This window comes from Notamacropus eugenii, chromosome 2, assembly GCF_028372415.1.
Source record: "Notamacropus eugenii isolate mMacEug1 chromosome 2, mMacEug1.pri_v2, whole genome shotgun sequence".
Taxonomy (NCBI): domain Eukaryota; kingdom Metazoa; phylum Chordata; class Mammalia; order Diprotodontia; family Macropodidae; genus Notamacropus; species Notamacropus eugenii.
Genome location: NC_092873.1, coordinates 16,525,272 through 16,549,821, shown reverse-complemented (window position 1 = coordinate 16,549,821; position 24,550 = coordinate 16,525,272). Strand labels below are relative to the sequence as shown.

General features: G+C 47.0%; 1 protein-coding gene across 4 annotated transcripts in view; it reads left to right on the top strand.

Annotated features, from left to right (window-relative positions):
* Positions 1–764: 764 nt before the first annotated feature.
* The window catches only part of ATL3 (atlastin GTPase 3), a 35,552-nt gene continuing 11,766 nt past the window's right edge, over positions 765–24,550 (top strand). Inside the window, exons 1-9 of one of the 4 annotated variants that reach the window (XM_072638910.1) lie at positions 765–966; positions 9,019–9,103; positions 14,301–14,518; positions 14,611–14,754; positions 16,702–16,806; positions 17,168–17,218; positions 21,493–21,549; positions 22,307–22,399; positions 22,946–23,084. In XM_072638910.1, the coding sequence (XP_072495011.1) occupies positions 14,312–14,518; positions 14,611–14,754; positions 16,702–16,806; positions 17,168–17,218; positions 21,493–21,549; positions 22,307–22,399; positions 22,946–23,084 (796 nt within the window). In that variant the 5' untranslated portion in view covers positions 765–966; positions 9,019–9,103; positions 14,301–14,311. Of the gene's footprint in view, positions 967–4,325; positions 4,348–9,018; positions 9,104–14,300; positions 14,519–14,610; positions 14,755–16,449; positions 16,595–16,701; positions 16,807–17,167; positions 17,219–21,492; positions 21,550–22,306; positions 22,400–22,945; positions 23,085–24,550 lie in introns of those variants that run through there. The other 3 variants (XM_072638911.1, XM_072638909.1, XM_072638912.1) reach the window with 3 other exon arrangements.

Genomic DNA, 24,550 nt, shown 5'->3' with positions numbered 1-24,550 from the left:
GCTCTGCCAACCTTCACCCTTGTGCTCTTGGGCATGACAGAGGACGTCCCTGGGCCTCGGTTTACTCGTTTGTAAAATGAAGGGTTTGGGTGAAGCTTGGCTGCAGACAGCCCCAGATTTAGCAGCAGAAGGCCTTCTCTGCCCTGTGCTGGCGGTGGACACTGAATCTCTTTGGGCCTCATCTACAGTGTTCCCCTCCCCGGGGCTGGACAGGCTGATCTCTCCAGCCTGGCATAGCTCTAGGCCCCCACTGTCTCCCTCTTCCTTTCCCCCTCCCCCACCCTCCCCTTGGCCTGCTGGGAGTGGTAGTTTAGTGTCACACTAAGGCGAAGAGATCTGGTTACGCGGCCTATGTATCCCCACTAGAGGGGATGCCGCTGGAGGGCAAGGCCTGCTTTTCTTTATTTTGAGCTTTGCAGCAGCAGCCCTTCCTGGCACAGGCCTGGACCCTCGTGGGTGCTGCTTTGGACACGAAGCACCGGACACGCGGTCCAGCCCGCAGGAAGCACCTAGGCAGGCCACCCGCTGAGCGCCTGCGTCGCCGCTTGGCCTGCTGGGAGTTATGGTTCCGTGGGAGGCTGAGCCCCGGAGAGTCGAGCTTCCCTTCTTTGCTGCCGTGATTCCGCATGGACTGCTGGGAGTTGTGGTTTCTTGGGAGCCCCAGAGCCTAAGTGAGCGCCAGAGTGGTACTACGTTTCCCAGGAGGCTGAGGTGGGCGGGGCTGCTGCGCGGGCCTCGCCGCCGGCCGGGCCCGGGTGCGCGTGCGCAGCCCGTTTCTTCTCGCTGCCGAGTCCCCGCCCATTTCCCGCCCAGCTCCGCCTGCCCGCCCTCTCGGCCGCCCTCCCTCAGGCCCGGCCCGGCCCGGCCCGCCCTCCCCCTGCCGCCCGGGCTGATGAGGAGGCGGCTCCATGTTTTCTTTTCTGGGAACGGCGGCGGCGGCCTCATCAGAAAGCGGGGAGAACACAGGTAACCCCACGCCCCCCGAGCCCCGGGCCCTTCCTGCCTCAGTTTCCGCCCCTGTAAAAGAAGGCCGCAGGACTGAGTGGACTCGGGGGTCCTCGGCCCTCTCTGCCCCTCAGCTCCTCTTCCGTAAAGGGAGGGGCTTAGACCGGGTGGTCTCCAGGCCGTCCCGGCTTCAGTTTTCCCGTCTGTCTAATGAGGTCGTTAGACCAGGACCTCCGATCAGACCCCTTCCCCTTCCCGGGCCTCAGTTTACCCTTCTATTGAAGAGCCGAGGCTAGTTGGCCTTTGGGGGTCCTTCCCCTTCTTGGGCCTCAGTTTCCCCCCGTGTACAACGAGGGGGTTGGCGGAGCTGGCTCCGTTTGTAAGTTTGTGCGTGGCTCCTCCCCCTGCTTTGGTGTTGGGCTTTTTCCCGAGTAGGTGGGTTCCTTCTCTCCACCCCCTCCATTTCTCCGCGTGTTCCTGCTTGTGCCCCGGAGCAGTAGGGTGAGGGGGCCCCTCCCCTGTGGCCCCCTGCCGGGTGACATGGGGAATGGGGCATCCTTCCTGGTGATCAGGAGACTGCCCTCTTTGGGGTGGGTTGGAGTTGAAGTTTCCCGTCTGAACTTGATTTCTACCGGTCCTGTTTGCCCCACCCTTGGGCACCGAGCACAGTAGTGAGTGACCCCACCAGGGGGTGATCCCCGTTAAAGGTCCTCCTTCCTTTGTAGACTTTTCCATCCCATTGGACTAGAAAGTTTGAAGCAGATGCTTTTGGCCATATTAGGGTGGAAGGATGGAGACAGGGAGATGCTGAAGGGCCCGGGCTAGTCATTACAGGCAGAATTCCTCTTAGGAAAGAAGACAGGGTTTGGAATCCAGACCCTTTGAAACCCAGGCCCTGCCTTCTGGTACCAACCTGTGTGTCACCTAGGGCAAGGCTCCCCTTCCTGCGCAGGAACATTGAACTGAGGCCCTTTTTCATGGCAGCTGTGGTCCTGCCACCTGGAGTCTGCTTGCTAGCTGTTACTCAACTTTTATGAAACCTGCCCTGGGAATGGTGAAACTTAAATTATTTTTAACCTGAATCTTTCTACCTCAGGGGACTGAAACCAAAAGTGTGGTAGAGAATTTGGTGTTCTATCAGGTTTTGTTTTTTTTTTTAGCTGACGAAAAGAATATGAACTTCAGTTGGAGAAAATTTTCTAAAGTTTTTGAGTACGTTTCCTTTTTTTTGAAAAGAGAGCAAAACGACAGTCATTGAAGTACTGACACTCCCCCCTCCCCGCTTTTTCTTTGTGACATTTGGAAGTTTCTACAGGTTCCATTTGTGAACTTTCTAGACTTAAAAGATGAGTAAGGAGCCTGGGTAGGAAAACTTCTCCAAAGCCAACAAAGTTCAGGTCCCCTGGTTTGAGGAGTTGTATTGAAACTGTAGTGGAAAGGAGGAGAAAACACTAAGTAGGGGCCCCAGGGCAGGCCTCCTGCTTCCACTAGGAGCAGCCTTTTTTTAGGGAGTCACTTTTAATGGATGAAATAATAAAAGGAAGAACTGCAGTTTTACAAATTTGTTTTAGAATTTTAGCTGTGTTCTCAGTCTGTGATTTTAGAGAATTGCCTGAGGCCCTGAGAGGTTAAGTCATTTGCCCAGGTCTCTGGTCCACTGCCTGTAATAGGTGAGATTTGAGCCCAGATATTCTGGACTCCAAGTGTTATACTGCCTTTTCTGTCACATATATGATAATGGGGGGAAAAGTCCCAAAAGGACATAGTATGGTATGGTATAGTATAGTATAGTATGGCATGGTACCGTATGAGATGGTACAGTATGATACGGTACAGTATGGTATGGTATGGCATGGTACGGATAGTGGTGTGGGGGCTGCCAGACCTGGCTACACATTGACTTAGCAAGCCACGTATTAACATCATCTGTGCTTTATTGTATTTTTACTTATTTTGTTAACTATTTCCCAGTTACATTTTGTTCTGGTTTGGCAGCTGTGCCTCAGGCCCAGGCCTCTGCTGTAGTGGATAGAGGGGTAGTGCAGCCATGAAGAGCTGCATTCAAGTTCTCACTGACACATCTTGGCTGTATGACCTTATCTTGGTGCTCTAGGCAGGGGTGGGGAATCTGTGGCCTCAAGGCCCTCAAGTTTGGCCCTTTGACTAAATCCAAACTTCAGAGAACAAATTCCCTTAAGAAAAGGATTTGTTCTATAAAACTTGGACTCATTCAAAAGTTCAAAACCAAGGACTCAAAGGGCCACATGTGGCCTTGAGGCTGCAGGTTCCCCACCTCTGTTCTAGGAAGCTCCTGAAGATTCTTAAGTTATAGAGAAGGAACTAACTGCATCAGTTGAGTTTTTTCTCATCTGGAAGGGCTTCACACCAATGAAATCATAGGTTGGTCCTTCTCCCTTAGAATTCCAGGATTCCCACACTTAATACTTTGTTTTACGAAAACGGCTTTGTCTTGTGATGGATGGCTCTTAAAGTTCTCGTTGTTAACATGACACTCTAGGAAAGGAAACTTTTCTTCGCTTGGCAATTCTGTTCATGACTGTTTTCGTATCTGACACTGTAACCTCCTACTGCCTTCTAGGATCAAACTGAGAAAGAAAGCATTTTGTAAAGCATCCTGTCAATGTTAGCTAGTATTATTTTGGAAGAATTAGACTAGGGCAAATTCTTGAAAAACAAAACAAAACAAAACTAAGGTACCAAACAATAGTTTAAATACATTTTAGCATAGAGAGAGCACCAGCTGTGGAGTCAGCCTCCCTGGGCCTAAGTTTCCTCATCTGTAAACTAAGGGGGTTGGACTAGGTGACCTCTGAGATCCCTTCCAGCTCTAGAGTAAGGATCCTGTTTTAGAAACATTGTATCCTGGTAGAAACCTTATGGTTGGGTCTTTTCTTTGGTGGAAAGGATGGTGGATGATATAAAAAATCAAACATTGTATACTTTTGAGATGCTCTACGTGGACTTTCTATTAAGGATTCGCCTAATTGGGTTGCCTCTTAAGGAGCCTAAGCTTTTGTAAATACGTGGACTTTCTAGAAACTGTAGGGTCAGAGAGTGTGATTTGCTGTTCTGCATTCTGGTACAGAGTAAATATATTATGGCAGGATTTATATGTGTAAAGGATTTATATCCTTTATGGGATATGTTCTTAAAGTGTTCCAAATCATTCTTAAAGCATTCACTCTCTCCTCATTTTAACAAATGGGCTTTTGAAACCAAATTTTGACTGTGATTCATTTTGGGATTTCCCATAGGTGCAGATCTGTAGCTCTTCTGCCCAGAATCTGGAGAGAGAGAGAACAGAGCTCTTTGGGGACTTGGAAGGTTCCCACAGTCACTGTGTCATCCCCTCCACACGAACCCAGCTCATCTGCCCTTGAGGTAGCTCTCCTGCCCCTAAGTCAGGTTGCTTGGCTCCATTTGGGAACTTTCCTTTGAAATCTAAGGACACCTCCTAGAAGTGAAGGAAAGAACTTCTGACCTTTTCAGTTTGTTAGATGCTAACGTATTAACAAAGGTCCTACAATCAGCACACAGTAGTGGATTTGGAACTTGGAAAGGTCTACATTTTGTGACATGCTTTATAAATTCTAGGGATCACAGGATGAGAACTGGAAGGACTTTTGAAATTGTGTCTGGTTCCATCCTTTTACAGAGGAGTAAACCTAGGCCTGGAGATGTGGCCAAGGTAACGCTTTAGGTAATTCAGAGCAGAGCCAAGGTTGGAGCCCAGGTCTCTCTAGGTCTGTTGATTTTCCATTCAGTCAGCAATCCTTTAGTAACTGCCTGTGATGTGCCAGGTACTGTGCAGGTCTCAGCAGCAGCTGTGATTAGAGATGGTGCTGCTCCATGCAAATTTCTGAGTTACCAAAACACTTCCAAAATATATTTGTTGCAATTGTCACTGATGGATTCAGTTGTCTCTACAGAAGGTTTCCAGAGCTGTATCTCTAGCTCAAGACTTTCCTGAGCTCTAGCCTGGTCTGACCTGCTCTATGTTCCATGAGCACCTCAGACCCAAACTGTCCAGAACAGGACTCCATAACCCTCACGTCTCTGTTTCTCTCCCAGACGCATTTCCTTTGTGGCCTTGCCTGTGTTCATATTAAGGCCTGCTGCCTTCTCAGAGAGCCAGCCCTTGTGGCTTCCACCTCCAAAACGATCATGCTTCAGTTCCAGTCTTCACTGACTTATGTCCCTACCTCAGTTTTCTTTCTGAGTCAGTCCATCATCTGTAGAGATGCCAGCTTGATTTTCTTAGAGTACGTAACTGACCACATTCTTGACACTCTGTATTTTCAAGAATAAACTCATGTATTTGACATCTGAAATCCTTCCCAGCCTGGCTTTGACCAGGTTCTTATTGGTCACTCCTCTTTATGGACTTCACAGCGTAGCCAAGCATCTGGCTTTTCACCTGTGGCACTCCATTTCTTGCGCATGGGCTGATAGGCCATGCCTCATGCCTGGAACCTACTCCATTCTCACCTTTTCCTTTTGGAAGTACAATGAGAGCTCCCAGAAGGCCGAGTTTGTTCTCTATATCTTTAGTGTGAGGCACATAGTATGCACTCAGTGAATACTTTTCCATTCCATTTCCTTGCCTTTGCTTGTCCATGCCTTGACTGCTGGATGTGCTAGCCCACATTAGACCTATTGCCTTTGTTTTGTGTGAGCTAAAACATTCCTGGAAGAAAAGAAGGTGTTGCTCTGCCTCTGGGAATCTCATGTGACAGCTCAAGAGTCACTATGCACACAAAGCCTTTCTGGACCATCTGAGCTGCTCAAGCTGCCTCCAGCCATGTACCTCATGTATGTCCATGTCTCCTTGATAGAATATGAGCATCTTGAGGACAGGAACTGTTTTCACTTCTGTCTTTGTTATTTTTGACTCCTGAAGTCCAATAAGAATAAATTTGTGCCATGTAGGGCAGTGTGCAGCAGAATGCTGGGAATGGTACTGATAATTCTCCTATCTGTGGCACTGTAAAGTTTAAAAAGCACTTTCCTTATGACAACCTTATGAGGTGTGTACCTTATGAGGTGCAGGAATTTCCCTCATTTTACAGATGAGTCAAACTGAGATTTAGAATAGCTAAGTTACTTCCTTTTCTAAAAAGAAGCTTATCATTTTTACTTTTCAGGTAATAAGGTATTTTCAAAATTCACTTGTCTCTCCTACTACCCCACTCCCTATTGAGTAAATTTAAAAACAAACATAATAACAAAAGTGAAGAAAGTTCCCTTTAACACATCTACGTAGTTAGACAAGTTCCCACGTTAGCCATGTCTGAACATGTATCACTTTCTTCCTCTCCGTCTCTCTCCCTGTCTTTGTCTTACTTCCTGTCTCCCTCTCTGTCTTTGTGTCTCTCTAGTCTAAGTTTGTCACTTTCTCTCAGGAAGTGAGTGGTATGTTTCAACTTTATTCTCTTGGAATACTGGTTTTACTGATAAAAGTTTTGAAGTTTTTCAAAGTTATTTTTCTTCTACAGTGTTGTCGTTGTTCTAGTTCTGTTCACATCATTCTGCATCAATTTATAGAGAACTTTCAGGTTTCTTCTGAAATTGTCCATTTCATCATTTCTTATGTTACAATAATATTCCATTATACTCATACCCCACAATGTGCTTAGCCATTCCTTAATAGGATACTCCCAAGTTTTCAATTTTTGGCTATGATGCAAGAATTTCACAGTTGCTTCCCTGAATGCCTGGATCACTTTGTAAGCAGTACACTAGTTTACCTGTTTTCCTGCAATCCCTGTAACATGGATCATTTTCTCTTTTACCCATCTCATAGGTACCTCAAAGTTGCTTTAATTTGTATTTCTCTGGTTAGTGATTAAGAGTATTTTTTTCATTTGATTGTTGATATATGAATTTCTTCCTTTGAAAACTGCTTGTTCATAGCCTTTGGTGATTTATTGATTGGGGAGTGGCTCTTAGTCTAATAATTTACATCAGTTTCTCATATATATCTTCAATGAGACCTTTAGCAGAAACTTGTGGCAAAGATTTTTTCTGTTACCTGTTTCCCTTTTAATATTTGTATTAGATTTGTCTGTGCAATAATGTGTATATTTTATGTCCAGTTTATTTTGGGCGGTCTTCTCCATCACTTTGTTAGTCAGGAAGTCTTCCCCCTTCTGTAGATCGGAGAGTTCATTCCTTTCTTGCTCTTCTAACTTATTTAGGATGTGACTTGTTATTTCTGAGTTCATGCCTTCATCCGGAGCCTGTCTTGGTATATGGTATGAGGTGCTGGTCTAAAACTAGTTTCTGCCAGGCTACTCTCCAGTTTTCTCAGTTCTTTTGGTCAAATAGTGACAAGTCTCTGGATTTATCAAACACAAGATATCTCTTTGTGTTCTTCTGTGTGTGGTGTACTTAATTAGTTCCACTGATCCTTCTCTCTCTCTTTCACTTATACTCAGCTCATTTTAATGATTACTGCTTTGCAGTATATTTGAGATCTGGTACTGGTAGTCTCCTTTCCCCTCCCCCCTCCTACTTTTTTCTTTATTACCTTTGAGATTCTTAACTTATTGTTTCTCCATATGAATTTGGTGATTATTTTTTCTAGTCCTATGAAATATTCTTTTGGGAGGTTGACTGGTACAGCACTGGATAAGTATATTGATTTACGTAGCATTGTCATTCTTATTGTATTGGCCCGATCAGGCTAAATGACTTGTCCAGATCCACACAATTGATAAATGTCAGATCTGGGACTTGAAGACCAAGTATTTGGACTCCAAAGTCTTGGCTCTTTAGTTTTATGTGGCTGAAAGAGTAACCACTCAAACAGCATGTGGAAAAGCCTTCACTAACTAAGCAGAGCCTTAAATTCATGGGCATTCTCTCTCTCTCTCCTGCCCCCCACATTTAAGAAACAAATGGATGAAATGGAAACAAGCAACCAGACATTCATTTTTCTTCTCAAAACCCTGAGTACTTCTGGGGGTTCGTGTTTCCAGCCTAATTCTCCTTTCTCTCTGGAATTGGAAGGTCTCAGACATTTAGTCTTTATAGCTAAAGAATCAAAAATCTCATGACGGGGATGGCAGTCCAGAGTCAGTCCATAAGTTTGTGGCTGACCTAGGACTAACAGTCCAGATTCCTGTGCTTACATGCTACCAGCTTTCTCCTTTGCATAGTCATAACTGATCTTAAGAAAGACCTTACAAAGTTCTCAGTCATCAGAGAAAGAGCAGTTTGGTTCTCGTTGTAATGTGAAGGCAAGAAAGGCTACTGCCTTTTAGAAAGATTTTCAATAGGAATTGAAAAGAAAGGATGTTCTGCTAACCCTTCATTTTCTGAAACACTCATTTTTCCCCAACCATTCTAATTTCTTGAGGTTTCCTGTAGTGCTTTATTTTTACTGGAATCACTGAAAAATATATGTGTAACTATGAATACATAGTCCAACAGCAGATATGCTGTTTCAAAAGACAATTCTTAAACTGATTTGAATTTGGATTAGCCTCTCAGTTCCTAGGCTGAATCCTGTAACTCTGTTTTTGGGTGATGTTTAAAGGTTGTTAGCAGGAACATGGCATGCCAATGGGGTGTGTGTGTATGTGTGGTTGGGTGTGTTTTCTTTGCCTCTCAAAAAATGCAGTATTTTAAAAAGAATGGAAAATCTTGGCTCATAACTTCTCTCTCTCTCTCTCTCTCTCTCACACACACACACACATACACACACACACTAACTGTGATGCAGTCATGGGTTCCCTTGGTTTGTGTTCATTAACTCTTAGGATCTTGAAATGAGAAACTTTACAGAAGTTGTTTCAAAAGGCCAGTGAATGATTTAATTCTGATCATATTAGGAGTGATCCATGGTGACATGACCCTGAATGGCGTACCTGGACTCAGTCTGAGTGAATTCAGCAAAAAGACCATTTCCAGTTATCTATGGTTCACCTGTTTTTTTTCCTTATGCACAAATAGTCCTGTAGATAGTTTTGATTTTTTGAGCTTTTACAGATGCTTTTCACTATGCCTGATTTCTTCTCATTTAAGTCCCAGTGTTTTGCTTTCTTGTAGGACCAACTGAAAAAGCGGGCCAGGATTCAGCAGGCGTGTCTACTCCCAGTATTTGCCCTTCCAACAACAGCAGTATAACAGCACAGTTTGTATCATTTATTCATTTGAATACATTCACAATGTCAAAGCAATTTCTTTTCCCCTTTATTTTTAAATTGGACTAGGAATAATTTTTTTTTTTAGGATCTGAAAAGGCAGAGGTTAATGACAATATCAGCCTGAGATACTGCCTTGCCCTAACAGAGAGCTTATTCCTTGGTTTTGCTGAACAGCATCAGGGGAAGTGGATGGAGTGTTGGACTCAGCGGTTGGAGGACCTGGGCTCCCAGGCTCATCATGGGCACAGAAGCTGTCTGATCTCTGCCCCCCTCATTTTAGTGTTGGAAACTGAGGCCAGGGAAGTTCAATGACTTGTCACCTAGTTAACAAGCAATTATTCTTCCCTTACTCCAAGCCAGGCCTTGTACTAACTCTGGGAATACGAAGAAAGGTTAGTACAGAGGCCATGCTTTAAGGAGCTCACAGTCAAATAGGGAGACAAACAGCATACATACATACAGGGTAAACTGGAGGTCACCTAATTCACCTAGAATTACAGGGGACCAGGATGAGGCTTCTTATATAATGTAGGATGTTAGCTGAGGCCAGAAGACAGCCAGGAGACAGAGGCGATGGATGAGTAAGGACATTACAGGCCTGGGAGACAGTGAAAATGCATTGAGTGTGGAGACAAGGACCAGCAAGGGGGCCAGTGTCCCTGAATTATAGTTATGTGGAGAAGAGTGAGATAGAAGAAGTCTGGAAAGGTGAGAAGGGGCCTGGATACTAAAGGCTTGAAACACCAAACATGAGCCTGACCCTGGAGGTCACAGGGGCTTACTGGAAATGGTTGAGTAGGGAGGTGTGGTCAGACCTAGGTTTTAGGGAGATCCCCTGGAGTGGGGAAGGACTTGTGTCACAGAGATCAAGATCAGTGTGTTGCAGTAGTCCAAGCTGTGACGTGGTTGAGGGCAGGGTTGGAAGAGAAGTAGATGTATATGAGAGAGGTTGCAAAGGTAAAATCGACAAGATGTGGCAACAGAAGGGGAATGGGAGAGGTGAGGGAGGGGGAGGAATGGAGGGTGGCCCTAGGTTGCTAGCCTGGGTGAGTGGGAGGATGGTGAGGCTCCCAGTTGTAATGATGAAGTCAGAAAGGGAGCAGGCTTTGGAGAAAGACTGTGAGTTCTGTTTTGGGCGTATTGAGTTTAAGAGGACATGTCTAGAGGACATGCACTTAAGATGTTCAGAAGGTGGTTGGAGATGTGAGATTGGAAGGTAGGAGAGAGTTTAGGGCTAGATGAGTAAATATCAGAATCATGAGCATAAAGATGATAGCCGAACCCATGGGAGCTGATGAAACCACAAAACGGTATAGAGGAAAAGAGCCTGGGTCAGCCTCACTTAACAGGCATGACCTGGATGAAGGTATAGTAAAGGAGGCTGAAAAGGCATCACACAGGTAAGAGAGCCAGGGGATAAGTTTAGGAAACCTGGAGAGAAGGGAGAATTGAGGAAAAGAGGGTGATCAGTCATGTCAGAGGCTGAAAAGAGGCCAAGAAGGAAGAAGACTGAGAAAAGGTCCTTGAGAGGTCATGGGGGGAGGGTGAAGCCAAGAGGGCAAACTAGCAAAAAGTACAGTGAGCTCCCCCCAGTGCCTCCAAACTCCTGATGGAGAAGGCCAAGAAAAAGTCACAGTATGTCATTTTTCTGGGCCAGGTCTGCAGAAGGAGACAGATGGAAAACTCTGCAGATGCTAGGGAAGGGGGTCTTGGCCAGGAGCTCGCTACCTATAGCATTGGTTGTGACCTGGAGCAAAAGGGGCACCTCAATGGGAGCAGGTGACAGCTGGCAGCTTTGTTGCCCACTAACGAGTCCTAGAGCTCAGGAATCACATTTTAAGAAATCTTAAAAGTAAACTGCCCAGATCTCCAAGAACCATAAGACAAAATGGAAGTGAAAAGAATCTACTAGTCATCTCCTGAATGAAACTCCCAAAGGAAAACTCCCAGGAACATTATAGCCACAATCAGAGCTTCCAGGCCAAAGAAGAAATACTGCAGCTGCTAGAAAGAAAGAATGGAAGTACTGAGGAACCAGTCAGGATCACACAGGATTTAGCAGCCGCCACTAGGAAGCATCAAAGAACTTGGAATATGATATTTTGGGAGGCAGAGGTATAGGTTTATAGCCAAGAATAATTTACCTGGCAAAACTAAAGATAATCTTCTAGGGAGAAAACTGGTTCTTTAATGAATAGTGAACTTGCAAGCATTCTTCATGAAAAGACCAGAGCTGCGTAGAAGCTTTGAAGTTCAAACACAAGAATTAAACATAAAAAATTAAACATGAGAAATATTGGTAAAGGGCTAGACCTTTACCACATATAAGCGAAACTGTTTCTGTTCAGTATGGGGAGATGATGTGTGTGTCCCCTCTGAACCCTATCATCATCTGACCTCAGAGGGAGTCCAGTCAGATGAAGCCTGGGAGTGGTTCTCTTTTGTCTTGAGCTTTCGAGAAGAATTTAGGGTTAGGAAAGAGGGGAAGAGGATGGAAGGTTAGGGAGAATATCTCCCATAATGAGGGTATACAAGTAGATACATAAACCAGGATGAGGTATAGGGGACTCACTCTCCTCTGAACTGGTCAGAATTGGGAAGAATAGATAACAAGAGAGAAAGGAGAGAAGAAAATTAGAAGGAGGAATTCATCCTAAGTACAACAAACTCTTAGGAATGTAGAAAGATATTTATAACTTTTTGAGATAACAAAGAGTGGGAATCTGATGGGGTGCCATGAATTTTGGGGGATGCCTGAACAAGGTTTAGGGCATATAAATGTGATAGCTCTATTGTGCTGTAAGAAATGATAAGGGGATGGTTTCAGAGAAACCTGAGAAGAATTGCCTGATGCAAAGTAAAGTGAGCAGAACTAGGGGAACAATTTCTGTAACGTCAACATTGTAAAGATAAACAATTTGGGAACTATCAGCCCCCACTCTCGACGAGCAGCCAAGGAGCAGCCATGAAGCATGCTGTCCTCCTTCTGCCACTCAGTGCAGAGTGACGTGTTCTTTGGGACAAGCAGTGCAGAAATTTGTTGGACTCCGTGTGTATGGAGTTATGCTTTTCATTCTTAATTAGGGGAGGGATGGGATGGGAGGCAGAGGAGACAGATTTTTTCCTGATCAAAAGAAATTTTTAATTTTTTTGGAAAGAGATAGTTGGGGACTTCAGATAGAGTAGCTTCAGTTGAGTGATGAGCGAGAAAGCTTCAGGGCATGAGAGGAGAGGAAGTAGAGACCAAGATTGTGCTGGGCTGTCTACAGATCAGCCAAGAAGGGGAGAATTGATGGAATGGGTAGGAGGATCAAGTGAGGAAGAGAGAGACACAGGCATGTTTGTAGGCTTCGGAAGAGGCCAGTGGTCAGGGCAAGACTGAAGATGAGGGAGAGCTGGGATGATAGAGGGTCAACTTAAGAGACTCCCTGGAGCCCCTCAGGAGCAAATTAAAAAATCCTCTGGCTCCTTTCTGCCTTTCTGGGCTTTTTAATCTTTAAAAATTAATCTTGACTCCCTCCCTGTACTCTAAAATCCAGCACTCTTGGCCCTGCACATGAGCCCTACCATCTCCTGGTGCTCCCGCCCCCACCCGAATCCTGCCATGTGCTCTCCTTCCTCCATGAGGCCCCTGGGACACATGACCTTCTGGTGTGTCTGGCTTCCTTAGAGCCTAAGATTAAATCCTATCTTCTCTAAGAAGCCTTTCCTGCTCCTGCCCTCCCCACTGCTAGTGCCTTGGCTTTGTCATTACCCTCTGTGCCTGGGTGTGCCCCTCTTTGCCCTCTTGTGCACGCACACCTTTGCATGTTGTCTCTCCTGTTAAAATGATCTTATTTTCGCAGTCCTTTGTTAGCGTGGTCAGTGCCAGGTGTGGCCCAGGCCTTAATAGTGCTGCCTTGCTGGCAGTTGGGAGGCCTGGCAACAGTCTTACAATCCCAAGCAGCTCCCATGTGACCAGAGTCATTACTTTGCAAGTAACCACCAGAAAGTTGGCAATTGCCACTTAGGTTTTGGAAGGCTAGAAGGCTGTCTTCTAAGCCAGTCCTTGTAATGTGCCCCAAGAGGAATCTGGACCTTTTTGGGCCAGCACAGTAGGGACTTCCTGTTGGTTGACTAATGATCATTAGATGCTGCTTGCTTCTTTGAGGCCATGTTCTCATGCTTAGGCACAGGTGACCTCTGCAACCAGGTGCTCTTTGGGCTGGTGTGCCCCATGGCAGGGTCCACTCACTTTATAAGAGATTTTCTAGGTAAGCCTGGAAGTTAGCACCCACACTGAGGTGAGTAGGTGAGGCAGTGATTATAGTGACTGATACAAACTGCCATCAGGAAGACCTAAGGCTTGCTCAAGGGACTTACTTACATGTCCTCATTAGGCTGCATGGCCACAGCTTAAATAAAGCCAGGTCAGCAGTTCCAGTGGGGAGTGGGGGGAAGGGAATTAGGAGGCACCTATGTTCAATTTAAGCCTCTGTCACCTGCTAGCTGTAGGACAATGGGCATTACTTGTGGTTTCTTCATCTGTTCTATGAGTCCCTCCCTCTTGGAGATGCTGGAAGGCTCTGATGAGTAAAGGCATGTAAGGATCCCCCCTTGCAGGAGTTCAGCAACTGTACCTCTTATCCACAATTTTAGGGAAAGGCTCTCCCATCCCCTGCCTGAGGGAGGACAGATGCTTGGGCCTCATGTGATGTGGGCAGGTCTCTTCTTTTCCATTCTGGTGATGCCAGTGTGAGAAAAGAGATGTGCCTCTTGATGGTCTGACCCAGGAAATGATCCATCCCTGCTGGTTTTTCTGCTCTGCCTCCTTGGTTGTGTTCCAGCTGCTGGTGAAGGAGCTAGGAGGTTATCTCCTTCCCAGTTTGTTGGTGTGGCCCTGCCCCCAGGAGTCCTGGCTGAGTCTTGGGGGTTGGGATGCCTAGCCTGTGTTTCTGGTCTTCATGCATCACTAGGCATGCTCTGGTAGATGGACCAAGGTCCCATGGAGCCAGAGCCCCGAGTTCTTGGTATCTAAATGCTGAGCACCACTGCTGGTCATTACAGCCTTTGGCTCCAGGAAGTGGAGGCTGACTCCTCTCCATGGAAGGGCCCAGCATTGTGCTCTTGCCCAGACGCCATGTTGCCCCAGCAATGTTAGGCGTGGGCTCCCTCATGGCACTTGCTCTCTGCTCATTCTTGCAGGTGGTGACATCATGGAGTCCCAGCAACCTGGCCCTGTACAGATTGTCATGGTGAACAAAGATCAGCATTCTTTTGAGCTGGATGAGAAGGCCTTGGCCAGTGTCCTCCTGCAAGACCGAGTCAGGGACCTTGATGTGGTAGTGGTGTCAGTAGCTGGAGCCTTCCGCAAGGGCAAGTCTTTCTTTCTGGACTTCTTGCTTCGCTACCTGTATAACCAGGTGGGCCAGAATCCCTTGATGTCTCAGTGCCTCAGTCAGCACCTGGTTTTCCTGCTCTCATGTTTAAAGGAGACTTATTTCTCATCTTGCAGAAGGAAGGCAACCGTCTGCACTGGTTGGGTGATGAAGATGAACCACTGACAGGATTTTCATGGCGAGGGGGTTCTGACCCTGAAACCACTGGAATTCAGATCTGGAGTGAAGTTTTCATCGTGGAGAAGCCTGGTGGGAAAAAGGTAAAGGGGGAGGGACACCTCCAAGCACATGAAGAACTTTGCCTTTGTGATCATTGTGTAAAATTAATTTACCCCAAAATCTCTTTTTGTATTAGCATACAGTTTGAAAGATTTTTATCTTGATGTAGTATCTTCTTAACTTTAAACCAAAATAAACCTTTTCAACTATCAAAGATGAATTTTTGCTTTTAACCTGCCTCTCCATATACCCTTCTGTTCTCTGCTTGTTCACATTTTTCTATCTGTGTTTACATTTTTGCTTTTTTCCAGCCAATTGGTATATACTGTTTTGATTTTTATTTGGATTACTTCATACTAGTCTTTGCAGATTTCTTCATGTCACTTATTTATCATTTTAAATGGCCCTGTATTATTCTGTTATATCAGTATGCCATAGTTTAATGATTCATAGTAATTCAATTTTTAAAATATAATTAATCATCAAGCATTCTCTACTCTCAGTCCCTCCCACCTCTCTCTCTCTCTCTCTCTCTCTCTCTCTCTCTCTCTTTCTCTCTCTCTGTCTCTCAATTAAACAAATGAAAAGAAAATGAAAACTTCATTAGAGATAAGCATAATCCAGCAAAGCAGATTTCTATGTGTCATTCTGTATTTTGATTCCCTCCTGGTAGTACACTTTATCAAGAGATATCATCCCTAGTTGATCCTGACTTTAGGAAGTCAAGCAGAAACCTCCTTGTTTTTTCACCCACTGTCCTTATTCATACTGAATCTGAAAATGTGGATGTGAAAAGTGATAAATCTGAGAGGCTGAACTGAGAGAGACCCTACAGAATGTATGGTCAACCCCTTCTCATGGTAGAAATGGAAGAAAGGAGGGAGAGTGAGTTGATGGGCGCTCAGATGCTCCGGAAGAAAGGTAGCATGCAGGAGACCCTGGATGTGTCAAGGATGAAGCCTGCCCTGCGCTGACATAATGTATGGTTTGCCTCCCAAGCTGACCTCCCTGTGCAGCACCGCCGTTCAGTGTGCGCTGGGCTGAGAAAGTGTTTGTGCAGCTGGGAGCCCCGTAGAATAGGAGATCCTGCTGTCTTCAGAATCCAGCTTTGGCTGCCCTGCTCCTCCCCTTCCAGAGGGCTTTTGTCCCTTTCCCACCTTTACCTCACCTTTCCCCTCCTGGGACCCTGCCTTCCTTTGTCCTGCTGTCATTAATATGCAGACTTTGCTATGGATTGTGAACTCTGGCTTCCACATGCATGTTTCTAGTTTTCACTGATGTTTTGTGAAGTGGTGATTGCTGTTGTCAGGCCCAGGTCATCTGGAGTGACTCAGGCCTGGGCCTCCTGCTACCCAGCCTTTCCCATTCCGTTGTGAAGTTTCTTTGTGGTGCCCTGTAATGCTACTTGTGTATGCTGTAGTTGTTAGAAAGAGGAGTAACACTACCTGGAAAACCCTAAAAATGAGAAAGATGAAGATAGTGCTGCAAATAATTGTCTGCCTTTAACAAATACAATTATATTTGTGTAGTTTTGTTACTATGTATTCCAAAAAGTTTGTAGGATTAAGAGAAATTAAATGAACATTCTTGGTTTCCTATCCAAGCAAAATAAGAATTCTGCCTCTGAGTCTGCTCAGAAGATGGGAATGGCTGCGTTTGGTGTGCTCAGGGCCTCGGCACTAGGCCTTCTGCCGCCTCTCTGATGGCTGGGCTGGATCTGGCGCTTCCGGCAGCTGCCCCTTTCCTCCATGTTGCTCCACGTGCTTTCTTTCTCAAGCCGCCCTTGGGCAGCGAGTCAGAGAGGACTGGACCTTCTGCAGGAATGCTGTGGTCAGGCTAGACGAGCAGTTGGGCTCTGCCTCTTCTAGAAGCACCCGGAAGGTTCGTTCACTAGGTCTCTTTGTAGGATAGTTGTCTTGTTTCAAAGCAGCTTCTTAAACCTCGTACTTTCCTTTCTCAGTGTTCTCTTGGCATTTTTCCTTGTTCAGGTGGCAGTGATTTTGATGGATACTCAAGGTGCATTTGACAGCCAGTCAACAGTGAGGGACTGTGCCACCATATTTGCCCTCAGTACTATGACAAGCTCTATCCAGGTAGGTTGGCTTGATTTATGGAGAAAAGGGAATGTTCCTTGGGATGTTGGTGAATGAGATTGATGCCCATCAGAGTCCCTGGAACTCCTGTCCCCTGGGTCTTTGGGAAAGGCTGGGCATTCAGTGCCTGCTTGTCTTCCTAAGGAGAGCAGCCTTCCCTGATCTCTTGGTGAGAGGCTTTGAGGAAGGATTTGCTGAAGAGAGGCTGCACTGCTGCCATGTTGTGAGCCAGTCTTGGACACAAAGAAATGAGCATGCCATTATTCTTGGTGCGTCTCCACTCCAGGAAGCTGCCCTGGGCTGGCTCAGATTAATGATTCTTGTCAGGATGGTGTTAATCTGAAAATTGCTTTTGTTACAGATTTATAATTTGTCCCAGAACATTCAGGAGGATGACCTACAGCAGTTACAGGTAACAATGGCTCATAAAGGTTTTGCTGGGGGATTGTCATAATCTCTTTTTAAACAATCTTAAGAGGATGTTTTTCTATGTAAGGTTCAGGGGTGTGAGAAGGTTATTATATTTTAGGTCCCACCTAGGCCCCATATTTTGGGCTTTTTCACCTGGAGTCTCTTCAGAAAACATCTCAGCAGCCTCACTGAGCATCCCCTCCCGTGTTCCCTTCCCATGTCTCTAGAGTCCTTGGTGGCACCTTTCTCTTCCTGCTTCCCCATGCCTGGGCTCGTTTTGGAGACTGCTCTCCTGCATCTAGTCCACGACCAGTCTTGTCCTCTTCCTCCTCTTCATCCCCCACCCTTCTCCTTCATGGACCTAGACCTCTGCCTCCAGCTGCTTGCACCTTCAGAATTCCTGGCCATGGTTTGATATAATCTTTATCATCCCCAGCATCATATTCCTCTTGGCAGAAACTTTTGTGTCTCAAGGCTCATCTATCCTGGAAATGCCTTTGCTTGTTCCTTAGACGCTGCTTCATGGAGGTTTGCCTTCTTCTTGGCATGTAGGGCACATGATGTCCAGGAAGGTTCATAGTGGAATTCTCTGTGGTAGGCAGTAGTTTTTAACAGAATTTGGGTGTCATTCCTAAGTGCTTACAAGACTTTGGGCTGAGGCTGTCTTTTCTTTGACTTGTCCCATTTCCTCTACTAGTTATATGCTCCTTGAGGACAGGGCAGGTTGTTTGGGAAGTGGGTGGTGGTAGTAATCTGAGAGTTCCTTGAGCTTTACTTCCAGTCCCAGAAATGTGATAATACAGGTAACTTGGCTCTCTAGTCTCCAGGGCTCCTAGTTAGGGTTATCAAAGTGAGTAAATAGGTCACTGATATGAGTGGACAATCCAGGACGATCTCAGAGCCCATCCTTCCTTGAGGCTTTGCTCTTTGTGGAGGAAGAGATGAAGTTGGAGAAGAGCTCATAGGCCCATACCTAGAGGCTCCCCTGCATGACAACCCACTGGTCCACACAGTCTGAGAGAACTGGCAGCTGTGGTGGCTTGGCCCATTGAGGTTCTGGGAAAGAGGGTGGGGTATCAGAGAGGAGCTGCCTTGCTTCTAGGGCAAAGTGCTGCCCACGTCCTGAGTTCTGCACAAGCCAGGGAGAGCAGAGGGTGTAAACTAGGACAGAAGCTCAACGTTAGCTTTTGAGAACATTCCAGAATGGAAAATGAAGAGTCAGTTGGTGAACACCTAGTGAAGGAGGTGAGAGGTTCCTTAGAACCAGCAGAGATCACTTCCTCAAGAACAGGTGATGTTATATTAACTTTATTTCTTTTTTGATGGGGTTGTGAAAGTAGCAGATAAGGGGAATGATAGGAATGTGTTTGGCATGGATTTTTAGCAGCATCTAGTTCTTGTGGAAGAGGTAGAGAAATGTAGACCAGATGATAATGTCATTGTCTGGGTTCAGAGATGATTGGAGAGATGAAGATTGGGGTCTTCATTCAGGGCCAACTTTCCCATGAATTGAGATCTTGGGTGAGTCACCATGTGGACCGGCTCATCCCCCTAGGCCATGTAACATTGCCAATGGCTTGCATAAAGACTCAGATGAAATGTTCACCAAATTCCCAAATGATCCAGAGTGGGAGTGAGAGTGAATTTCCCAGATGAAAGCCCAGGCTGGCACATGGAGCTGAATCCAATAAGATGGGATCAGTAGGGATAAAGGTCACTTACCCCTGGGCTCTGTAAGTCTGTGGTGGGGGAGGTGCAGCTAGGTAGTCTGTTGTATGAAAAAGACCTGGGTGTCTAGTGGACCTCAGGCTCTCAGTCTGTGTCATTGTCAAGTTTGGGTCACCAAGGTCCCTCTGTTCTCTCTCTTTCTTAAGCCTTCCCTGGATGAGTGAACTGAGTTTGAGTGTCACAGTTGAAGAAAAACAGTTAGGTGAGGGCATGAAAGGGCCTGGAGTACATCATATATATGACCAGTGGTGGGAGGAAGTGGGCATGTAAAGCCTGAAGAAGATGACACTGGGCAGGAACAGGATAGTTGTGACTGGCCATTTGTCGGAATTCCTTTTGGGCATTAGCTGGACTGGAGGCGGCCGAGGTCCCTTCCAGCTCTCCAATGCTGTGCCTTTCTCAGGGTGCCTGAGATTTCCTAGGATGGTGACCCCAGTAACAAATAGAGAAGTCAGGAGGAAGATCAAGCTTGGGGGAGGTGATGACTAATTGAATTTTAGACTAAATTAGGCTGTATTTGAGTTGCCCTTGGGACATCCACATCCTGGGTGCCAAGCATGACAGAGGATGGGCCTGGAGAATAGATATTGAGGGTCAGCGTCTGTAAGGGGGGACGATGGCAGCTGTGAGACTGGATGAGTTCTCTGAGAGAGTGTGAGGAAGAGAGAAGGGGCCACGTGCTGGGCTGGGCTGGGTTGGGCTGTGGGAACCAGCACCTGAGACCTGCTAGAGTGCTGGAGGCTCTGGAGAGGGGCCTTTGGGGAGCCTGAGCCCAAGCCAGAGGAAGCTGTCATCATAGTTCTGTCACATTGTCCTTTGCCAGATGGGAATCAGGTACCGGCTCATGGCCGTTTCAGACTGGATGGCCCACAGGTCTCCCTGTCTCCTCCTCAGATCTCATCATTTCCTGGCCAGGTCCCTCCTGCCTCAACTCTCTCCTCTACATGATCAGTCCATAGCCGTTGGTTTATTAAGCCCTGCTGTATGCCAGGCACTGGGGACAGAAGTACAAAGAAGGAAACAATCTTTTGTTGCAAGGAATTCACATTCTGTCAGACAAGACAAATATACATAGAAATGTCTTTGACTGAACATGCAGGGAATAAATGTAGATGTCTGCTGAGCAGCTAAAGACAAGTTGTTTGGGATGGAGGTCAGAGGTCAGGAAAGGCAGTTGTGCATTCCAGGCAAAGATGTGGAGGTAGGAGGCAGTATCAGCGGGAGGAACTGAGAGGAGGCCACATTGGTTGAATGCAGGCGGGAGGGAGTGATGTCCACTGAGGCTGGATGGGCAGGTTGGGACCAGCGGAGGAAGGGCTGTAAGAGTGAAGTAGAAGAGGTGATGTTTTCTGCAGGCAAGAGGGAGGCTTGAATGAGGGAGGGAGGCAGGTACATGGTCAGATCTCTGAAGGAAAATCACAGGCATGGGATGGGCTAGAGCAAGGCAGACCAAAGGTGAGGACGGTGTTGGCAGCCCTTGGCGAGAGGGAGTTTGAGTGTGAGGCCGGAGATGCCTCGAAGGCCACATGGGGGGAGCAGAGAAGGGAGGCCAGGGCAGTATCCAGCCTCTGGATCTGGAGAGAGCATGGGAATGGGGGCATCCTCTCCAGGGGTCCCCCTAGAAACGACCAGGATGCAGGTGGTGGTGCAGCCCTGAGACCGAGATGGAGACACCAGCTGACATAGAAATAGGATGACAGGGACACTGTTGGGGCTGGGCCAGGGGAAACCCCTTAGTTATGGGCCAAGGTGTGGACGAGGACGAGCGAACCTGCCCCTCATCCCCAGACAGCTCTGGCTCGCCTGACTGGCCCTCTCTTTCCAGCACTCTGTGTGCCAGCCAGGATGACTGGTTGCCATTTTCTCATGTGACAAACTGTCTCCTCTCTCCAGGCCTTTGCCTAGGCTGTGCCTGTACTGAGAATGTGTTCCCTCCTCACTTTCTCTCAGAATGTCTCATTTCTTTCCATGAAGCCTCTTCTGATGCCTCCCTCCCCATCCCCCACCTTGCATATCTTTATTATGTATCTTTTAGAATTCCCCTCTTGTTTCTGCCTCTGTCCCTGGTGCTGGCCCAGGGCCTGGTCTCTTCTCTCTGTCCTTTGCATTCTTTCTCCATTACTAGAGGTGACAGAACTTCTGGACATGGGGCTCCCAACTCCTCCTTCTTGGGGTCCAGACCAGCACCCTACCCCCCACCTCCGTGTAGCCACAGAGGAAGGTCATTGGCTTATACGTCTTGTAGATTCTTGTTTTCTCCCTTCCCCTGTACCAAACTGGGAGCATTGGGTGCTCACTTTGTGAACACTGGTCCCAAAATTGTGACTTCTCTAATTTTGTGGGAGCAGTTCTTAGTCCTGGTCACCAATTAGCCAGTAGTGATGAAGTCCCTACTGTGTGCCAGGCCCTGTTCTGAATGCTGGGGCATGAGGGTAGAGAAGCAGCCTGGGCCTAGTTCGGTTGCATGCTGGGCCAAAGGATGACTACCCACTAGAGAGTTTTTTCCCTGCTGTTTTTTCAGCTGTTATGTCTGTTTCTTTCTTAAAGCTGTTCACGGAATATGGTCGTCTGGCAATGGATGAAATTTCCCTGAAGCCCTTTCAGGTATGGCCCTTCCCTCTGTACACTGTTCCTGCTGGGCTGACTTCAGCCAGTTATTTCTTTATGCTTCCCATCCTTAGCCAGCTCCCTGCCTCACCTACTATCGTGTTGTGAGGTGAGAATAACCAGAAGTCTTGACAGCGAGCCTATTGCCCTGTGGGGCCTGATGTGTAAAGGGCTAGAGGTGACTGGGCTTTGGGTGGGTGGTTCTTCACCCTTCACCCCCCTGCTCCTCCTTGCTCTGCCTCCTGGCTCCCTTCCTTGGGTTCTTACTGAGCAGGGGAGCAAAAGTGACCCACAGGGCCTGGTGCCTGTGTGCCTGGTTCCCACATAGCCTTCTGCCCTGGGCAGAGAGTCTCATGCATCCGAACTAAACTGATTCTTTCCCCAGGATTCACAGAACAGGGCAATCCTGGAGTTATGTCAGGGTTATGCCTGCCTTCTCTTCAAAGGAGAGGTGTTTGCAGTACTGTTTGGAAGAGGCACTATAGTAATAGCTAACATTTCTGTAGCACCTACTACGTGCTAGGTACTGTGATTCACACTTCACAGATATTGTCATTAATCCTTCACAATCATCTTGGGAGGTAGTTGCTATCATGAGTCCCATTTTACAGATGAGGAAACTGAGGCAGACAGAGGTTTAGTGACTTGGCCCAGTTCCCCCAGCGTCTCAGAGTCTTCCTTTTTCTACTGAGCCGCCAAGTTTATTTTATACAAGGCTGTGTGTGACCCCCCTACTCCTTCTCTCCCTAAATAGATGCTGATGTTTTTGATTCGAGACTGGAGCTTTCCTTATGAGTATAGCTATGGAGTTCAGGGGGGAATGGCATTCCTGGAGAAGCGATTACAGGTAACCCTTGGTGGGGGGTGGCAGAGGGAGCTGTAGAAGGGATCCATCTAGCCTTAGGTCTCCCACCTCTGAAGATTATTGACAGGGGAACACAGATAACAGAATTACCCTGGATGCTTTTTCGGCTGCTGCCTGTGTGGGTTTTGGTGGCAATCAATCCCTGGGCCAGGCTGAGACTAGTCAGAATGTGGATTGCCACTGTCATTTAGAAACTTTCTGGTCAGAGCGATGAGCAGGCCCAGCCAGCCCTCCAGAGCCTCTGTCACAGGTGCTAACTGGTTTAGCAGCTTGTCCGGGCTCCAAGCCTGCTTTTTCCCCTTCTCACCAAGTATTAGGCAAGAGCTGCTATTGTTTGTAAGCTGTTCTTTTATTAGCTCATGGGCCAAAGCGGCCTCCTTACTTTGAAGGTTCTGCCTACTGGTTCTTCGGTCATCACAGAATCTTGTGGTGTGGGCTTTCCTCATGGCTCCCAGGATTCTGAAGGCCTTGGCTTCACATGGTCTCATCCACTCAATGAGTTCGGGCTTTTTTGGTCTTTGTTGGCAGGTGAAGAAGCAGCAGCATGAGGAAATCCAGAACGTCCGAAATCACATTCGCTCGTGCTTTACCAACGTCACCTGCTTCCTCCTACCGCATCCAGGGCTCCAAGTGGCCACAAGTTCAACCTTTGATGGAAAGTTGAGAGGTTTGTGCTGAGGAAAAGGACAAATGGGCAGGAAATGTCACTGAAGGAAGGAGCCCCCGCTGGCTTTGCTCTGGCCTCCCACTAGGGCCTGGGGCGTCTCAGTCTGGGCCACTGGATCCCCTGCTGTGAAAGGGTGAAGCTAGCGTTCTCAGGGTCTTTCCAATGGGATGCTCCCCAACAATGAGACAGGGCCCAGGATGGGCAGGCCACGTTCACCAAGTACATTGGGTTCCTGGGGGACAGAAGAGAGGGTACACCAGAGGACACTGCTTCTCTTTTGACTCTTGGGCTCTAGGATCTTGTTTTGGACCCAAGGACATCATTGTATCTCAGTTTATCCACCTATAAAACTGACCTAACTTTCTTTGTGATCCTGTTAGCAATGTTGAGTGATGGCAATGCATTGCATTTCATCATGGAGCAGGCTGCTGTTGCCTGCTCGGTGGAAGAGACAGGCCTGGCTCCCTTGACCAGGGAGCATTCTCATTTTGAAGACTTATCTACAAAGGGATCTGAATATAGTCAGAAAAAATGAGTTTGCTAGATTGACCTTTGTCCTCCATTTGTCCACTGGAGGAAGCTTTTCACCTCGTTGGCAGCTCTTGCTCAGGAGAGGTCAAGAGCTGGTGATGTGGTAATTTAGAATCAAGGTTTGTTGGCCCAGGTTTTACAAAAAAAGTGTCTGGAGGCAGATGGGGTCATATCAATTGTATAGACACTCCTCCCCTCCGGTAATCTAATCTGTTGAACATAAATTTTCATAAGTGGTTAAGAATGCTTCCTGTGTGTCAGTATGTGCATGGAAATGGCCATCTTCCTGTTTTGTAATACAGATGTCTTGGGCTGTCCAGGGAACTCCTACTTAGAGTCATGATTTCATAATTAAAGGAAATGCTAGATTTTAGTTTAGGTTTGTGTATAGATGTAACTTTTCCTGTCCAAATTTCACAGACCATCTACTCGAGCTATTTCTATTTGTTTGATCATAGCTCCACTTAGTTGGGAGGCCTCAGGCCTAGGTCTGTTCCTGCTGTGCTGTCTCTTCATTGTGTGGCCTGGCTAAATTATGCAGCCTTGGCAGGCCCAGCCTGCCTTGGAAAAGGAGAGCGTTAGACTAGCAGGGAGCTTGTGCGCTTCAAAAACAGGTCAGGTGGTCACTTTTCCGCCAGAATTGGTCTTTGTAATCCCATGGATTGGATTGGATGAACTTGAAAGCATGATTCTGAGAAAGGGCCCCAGGCATCCCCAGCCTGATGACCCTGGAGAAAGTGGTCTCTGTCTGAGCCCACCAGCTCAGGCCAAGTCTGAGTCCTTGGGTGGAAATGACCCATCCAGTTCTTCCTCACTGGAAAGAAGGGACTCCGGGGGGGGAGTCCCATGTCTGGGAAGTGACACATTTTGGGTTTTTCTAGGGGGCTGAGGGAGCAAAAAATGCCCCATGGTACTCTCCCAAATGGCAAGCCACC